General features: G+C 44.4%; 1 protein-coding gene across 1 annotated transcript; it reads right to left on the bottom strand.

Annotated features, from left to right (window-relative positions):
* Positions 1-5,938, bottom strand: LOC114073361 (ADP-ribosylation factor-like protein 2-binding protein). The gene is made up of 6 exons (XM_027911129.1): positions 5,555-5,938; positions 3,505-3,566; positions 2,731-2,837; positions 2,154-2,239; positions 820-916; positions 1-70 (listed from the first exon to the last, which is right to left on the bottom strand). The coding sequence occupies exons 1-6, from the start codon at positions 5,590-5,592 to the stop codon at positions 8-10; spliced, it is 453 nt and encodes a 150-aa protein (XP_027766930.1). The 5' UTR covers positions 5,593-5,938; the 3' UTR covers positions 1-7.
* Positions 5,939-6,401: the final 463 nt, after the last annotated feature.

Below are 6,401 nucleotides of genomic sequence, written 5' to 3'. Positions count from 1 at the left end.
GACTTGTTTAATGGTTTAATGAAGTCACCACTAACGCACTGCTTAAGTCCAGACTTCGACCTTCTTTTTCCTAGAAAGGAAGAAAAAGAAATCTGTGACTGGAATAAGCAGCTCAAAAGATGGAACAGGCAACACACACTCTGTTTGTTGCATCAAATCAATATAAAAGTACATGTTATTTGAACATCTGTCATTGAATGGGAATCCAAAGAGACTGTGTAGGAATCCTTAGGGTAAGGGGAAAAACCTCATCCAAAAACCTTTCATACTTTTATTTCTCCAAACTGCACACAGAGGAGGAAAAATGAAATGAAATAGGCTTAAAAAGCTAATTTTTGGATATACTGAGGATGAAAAGAAAAATAAAAAACCACCATATTACAGAATCAGAATGGGAAAGGTGGGAAGGGATCTCTGGAGTTCATCCATTCCAAACCCCGTGCTCAAGCAGGGCCACTCAGACCCATGTCCAGAGAGCTGTGGAATATCTCTAAGGATGGAGACTCCACAACCTCCCTAAGCAAGGAGTGCCAGTGCCTGGAGACCTTCACAGTGAAGAGGTGCTCTCTTCTGTTCAGTTGGAAATCAATGTTTAAAGTTGCAGCAAGTGTGTGTTTCTGGAGAACTGCTCATTTGTGTTATCTAAAAACTATCAAATGCGCAGTTTGAGCTTTAAAAAGACACTCAGTGAAGTCATTTTGCTTTTGACTCTGGTACAGCCTTTGATTTGTAGCAGCTTTACCTTTGGTACTCCCAGGGGGAGCTACACAGAACCTACAGCTACTGTGGCAGTGAAAACAGCCAGTGTGACATACTCACAGCTCTGTATTCCAAGAACATCTCTTTGAAAGCCAGGAAGTCCGTAAATGTGAGAAGCAGATCAAATATATCACCTGGCATTTCATCTTTGCGTTGTCTACAGAGAGGAAAAGTTGGGGGGGGGGGGAAGAGAAAACTCTGTGAGAACAACTTGTTATTTTAAAACGGCATGAGGTCAAAAAGGACAAGTAGAACAATATCATTATTTAAACAATAATGTTATTGCAGGGGTATCATAAAGCAAAACTGTGGTCAATGATTACCACACAGTATTCCCAATCCAAGAACATTACTGTATTTATCTAAATCCAAGACCTAAGAGTATCGTATCAGCCCTTGAAAACCAGACCTGTAAGTCAACAGAAGTAAGACTCAACAGCATTTCTCTGTTTATTTATCTCGAGCACTGGAACTGCCAGACAGTCCCTTGAAAGGTGAGAAAGTTTGGGGAGAGGCACAAATGCCCATCCACAGTCCTCAAGAACCATTAGTGACAAACCTTGGTAGAGGATGAAAACATTTTGGAAGAAAGGCTCTGAGCTCCCCTGTCAGCAAATTTCAGCAAGACTTTCCTAGCAGTCAAGGGTTGGTTTTTTGTTTCTGGTTTGGTTGGGGTTTGCTCTGTATTGTTGTTGTTGGGTTTTTTTCCTGGTTTCGTTTTATTATCTCTTTAAAAAAAATGTCCTTCAAAAGGACCTTTACCTTAAAGAGCCTGTTCTCTAAGTGTACTACGTGCACCCAGAGTAACTTTCCAATGTCTTATTTAAGAAACATTAAAACTTAAACTGATTCAAGTGTTTTAAGACACTCAGGTCCCAATTCCACTCGATTTTCTTATTCAAGGGGCACACCAGTGATCTTTCAAAAGGAAAGATCATGAAGCTGGTTAAGCTGAAGTGAACAAATGCAAAAGCTGAACACAAACCAATGTCTTCTCTGAACAAGAATTGCAATAAAGGAATTTCATCACATGACTCTGGAACACCACCAGGCCACTGAGGTGCCTGGAAGAGACACACCAGACCCAGCATTTTAGTGGTTTGGCTTCAAAATGACAAGAAGGATGAAAATCCTCCAGTGTTCTCATTCTGATGTCTCTTCCTACCCCTCAGAACCCAATATATTTCAGCATCATAATTCTGAAAGAGTAGCAGGACATGCTGAAGGCAGGAAAAGTGACCAGTCATTGCCTGCATGAACACTTCTTTTGTTAAATCAAAGAGGAACCATTCTCTAAAGGGAGAATTCTCAAAACCAAGTTTTAATCTAGATTAAAAAAACCTGAGAGGCACATAAGCCACCCCCCTCCAGCCAAAAACAAAGCAAAGACTCACTGCAAGGACACTGTGAAAGCAACCATATCAAACCCCCGAATGCGATCGAGCAGCTTCTCTTCAATGTATTTCTCTACTAAAGAGATCTGGAAAAACAAACAAACAAACAAATAAACAAACAAACCTTGCTGGTGAGAGTAAACATTGACTACCTGCATCCAGTAGCAAACTATTTTGAACTACTCATTTAATGGTACTGACAAGTAGACAGGTCTAGTTTCTTAATCGTGCTTTGCATGAAGAGCGTGATTGAAGGGTTCAGTACAGGAAATAATACAGCTGGGAGAGGAGAAACTTTGCACACATGTCAAACACATCACTTACTACAGCAATAGGCTGAGTTTCTATTCAAGAGTTACACAATTTCCAAAAACATCTCTAGAAAACAAGGAGAAAGGAGCCTACAGCTCCAGAAAACACCCTTCTTGTTCCCAGATCATGGCTGTGCTTCTGAAGGAGACAGCAGGCACAATGTCGGATCTGCTCCATGGAGGCCCAGTATTTCATCTGGGGGGGACACACGACTAAATAAACATGAAAAAGCAGCACAGATGAAGAATAGGAAAAGGTGTCTTACATATTCATTAAAAATGTCAGTATAGATGAGCTTATTTTCTTCTGAGTCATCAAACTCCTGGTAGTGCTTCTCCAGAAAAGACCTCTGTATTAACTGGAAATCATCATCTGGGCCACAACAACAACAACAAAAAAAATGCATCATGCAGTTAGGAGTTTAATCATTCCCTCTGAAACACAAACCCCACATTCACTGCTCCTCTGCTTCCCTGCTGTGAGCACAGAGCCCTGCACACGTGCGGAGCCCGTCACAGCAGCACTGCAGCTGCTGCTGGGCCACCACCTCTGCCCCATCTGGGAGGGGAGTGGCAGCAAAACAGTCCTCCTGCTCTGTGTTTATTAATAAAGTTGTTTATTCTGAACCCCTTTTTCGTTCTGGCTCTCAAGCCAGCGAAACACCTGCATTTTTTATTAAGTGAATAACTCTTCCCTACAACAATTCCAAGTGAGTTGTTGGTTTTTTTTTTTCTCTTGAAATTAAAAAATATTAGTGAAAATCACAGATTAATTTTCAATTGATGAAGATTTTTTTTTTCCCCCAGTTGTGGAAGGAAACAAGAACAAAAATGAACTTTTACTGCCTAAGGCCAGGCTGGATGGGTCTACTGGAAAGTGTCCCTGCCCATGGCAGGGGGTTGGAACTGAATGATCTTTAAGGTCCCTTCCAACCCAACCCATCCCATTCTGTGATTCTTATGACCATCTTTGTATTTTGAGGTGGGTTGCAATATGTTTAGCACTCATGTTGTTGTGTGTAACTACTTGCAGCCCTTACCCATGATGATATCTTCCAGATAGCCAACAACTATATCAAACTCCTCGTGAGAAGGGGTGGAGCTGAAAGAAAGACAAGACAAGATAAATACGTGTTTCAACCGCAGCAGAAGATAAAGTTAAAATTAAAAGGTGTTAACGAAAGCCTAAGCACAAATAAACCCGGTGATTACAAGATAAGTGAATAACTTCCTAGTTTCAACCTACAAAATAATCCATGACACTGATGAGAAGACTGCTCCATGGAGATTCTCATCAGGCCTCTACTACAGTTCCTCCCAGTAAGGTGCCTAATTGAAAAAAAGAATAAATGTTGTTTTACTGGCATTGCTGTCAAGGTAATTCTAGTTCTGGTGCAGAAGGATGTAAAGAGTGTAATTAGAACAGCAAATTAAGCCTTTTCCAACCCACAAATCCCAGCTGCTACCACAGTTTTCCTTATGTTCTCCTCCCTGCATTAACTGTACACGGTGATCACAGAACTCTAGACACTCAAGAGAATATTCTGAAATACCTGGTCTTATGGAATCACCTAAACTGAAATGTATACAAAAGTTTTACAGAACTGAAGAAAATTAAATATTTTTCTCAAGCAAGAAACAACCTCATGTGCTCCAAATAAATGGCATAATCTCCTAAGGTTATTCTAATATAAGCAAGAATTAAACACCATTACGGATCTGAAGTCATCCAGGAAAGAAACCTCTGGTACCAGCACCGGGACACTGGATCCCTCTGCTAAATCTATTATTGTGCAGCTTGTTCTGGCGCAGTAAATAATCCACCAGATCTCTCTGGCATTCACAGTTCATCTTTAGTGGGGGATGAACTCTTCCTATGTTCTCCAGAAGATGAAAGACAAGCTTTTCTCCCACATGAGGAAAACAAGTCTCAAGGAAAAAATTAGCCTCGATCAGCGAAAGCACCGTTTAAATTCAATTAAATGTCTCCTCCTCTTTCAGATGTCTCTTTAGCAAACAGAGCAGAACAGCCCTTCAGACTAAGTTTTCAAAAGCTCATTATTTTGGTATTAGATAACACTCCAGTGAAATTAATCCAACAGCAGTTTACCTATAATGAGCCACTGGGCTCACTCTGACCGGGAGAAATTAAAGAGAGATTTCATTTAAAAGGGCGTCTGATCACCCAGCGATGTCCCAGCAACATTCCTGATCCGTGAGGCCTCGGGAGATGAGGGAAGCCACGGCAAGGCCTGGAAGAGCCCAGGAGAGGGCGGCACAGGGCCGGGAGAGGGGTTGGCATGGCCCGGGCCGAGGGGACACGGGTGGCCACCCCACCCAGGCTGCAGGTTATGGGCTCGGCGCTCCCCTTGGCACGCAAGAGCAGGAGACTTTGCTGTGGATGATCCCCACCTTTTTTTTTTTCCTCCCCCCAAATAAATGCCACTACTAGTTTTATCCTAACAGCAACAGGAAAAGTGTGGATTTAACCCTTGTTTAAGTCTGTAAGGCAGGGAATGGAATTTTAACTGCTCCAAAATGACACTTATTCAATCTGTCTATACAACACACGTTCACCCTCCACAGACACGGGCTCAGCAATCCTGTGCCTTAAGCCCCTGTCACCTCGTAATGCCAAGCACAGCACCTAGATCAGCATTTCCCAGCGTGAAATTCGGTTGAGAACACCTGAGGTAAAAGGTCTCAGGTTTTCTAAGGAGCACACCCTAACACAAAGGAGCAGTCTCTCCTCAGAATCCGCGACACAAGACAACAAAATGCTCTTGAAAATGAGAAATTTTGGATTGCACATCGACACAAAAAAAAATAATTTCCAGCCTTACAGCGCTTGTTTTGTTCCCTCAGCCAGGGCTGCCTGGTGCTATGCTGACAGCACAGTTTGACTTCACCTAAACTCTGCACCGATGCTATTCCCCCCTGAAGCTTCGCATTCTTCACCTTTGTTCTCCTAAGAGGCAGAATCTGCTAAGCAGCGTGGTGTAAATTCATTCGTGCAGTTAGATTCCTATTAAGATATTTTAATTAGCAATTAGCTTCTTGAAAATCTGACACTGAAGGTAGCATACTCACGTGGCTACACCCAAGTTTTCTCCATCAGCAGTCTCCATCGTTCCTGCCTAACCAGACTGGAAGAGACAATCTGCAAGTTGCTGCTCTTAGTGGTGATTTCTTCTTTTTGGACAAAGTGCTAAGGAATAACATGTGGCTTTGCATTAATTCAAATTCAGCTGTTAAAACTACCATCCACTTCCCAAACAGCAGGTGAGAATTTTTAATTATCAAGCATAGGAATTTTGATATCTTGTTCTTCCAAAGTTAAGGCTAATTCTTTTCTGTAATAACCCAAATTCTCTGGGGACTTTCTCTGCCCACCCAGAGAACAGGCTCAAACCTGCACACACCTGCAGTCAGCCCCTGTAAAGGGGTTTGGGGCCACCTCTGCACGTTTTCTGCCGAGACATCTATGACTATTGCAGCAACGCAGCCAGGTGAGGTGAAGATGCCCCCCTGCTGCAGAGTGTCCCAGACCAGTGATCCCCGGGGCTCCGTCCAGGGCCGGGCCGTGTCCCCCCGTGCTCTCGGCTGCGAGCAGGGGGTGATCCATCACCCGGGACAGGCACAGAGCCCCCGGTACCGGGGACGATGGGGACCCTCCGCTCCCTCCGCCCTGGTCGGGCTGCACCCACCACCGGCCCCCGGAGCATCGCCCCGAGCGCGGCGGGAGGGACCAGCGCGTCCCTCGCCTCCCCCTCCTCAGCGCCGGCTCCCTCCCCTGGCCCCCGCCTCACCCCCCGCTCCAAGGCACCCAGGCGTGCGGGCCGTCAGCCTCCCTCTCCAGAAACCCACCCGCCCGTGCCAAGCCCCCATTTCTGGGACCCACGTCCCCCCTGTCAGCCCTCCCGTTCCCGGGCCCCCC

Source organism: Empidonax traillii, unplaced genomic scaffold (genome assembly GCF_003031625.1).
Source record: "Empidonax traillii isolate 1590-97213 ecotype Southwest subspecies unplaced genomic scaffold, ASM303162v1 scaffold6185:size6401, whole genome shotgun sequence".
Lineage (NCBI taxonomy): Eukaryota > Metazoa > Chordata > Aves > Passeriformes > Tyrannidae > Empidonax > Empidonax traillii.
Note: the sequence above shows the minus strand (reverse complement) of the source record. Positions and strands in the feature narration are given on the sequence as shown.

Excerpts from the sequence above, each read along its gene's own strand:
- LOC114073361 (XM_027911129.1), bottom strand. The coding sequence starts at position 5,592 with ATGGAGACTGCTGATGGAGAAAACTTGGGTGTAGCCAC. Across the intron at positions 2,838-3,504 it reads TCTGGAAGATATCATCATGG|ATGATGATTTCCAGTTAATA; the intron begins GTAAGGGCTGCA and ends GTTGTGGCCCAG. Across the intron at positions 71-819 it reads TGTTCTTGGAATACAGAGCT|GAAAAAGAAGGTCGAAGTCT; the intron begins GTGAGTATGTCA and ends CTTCCTTTCTAG.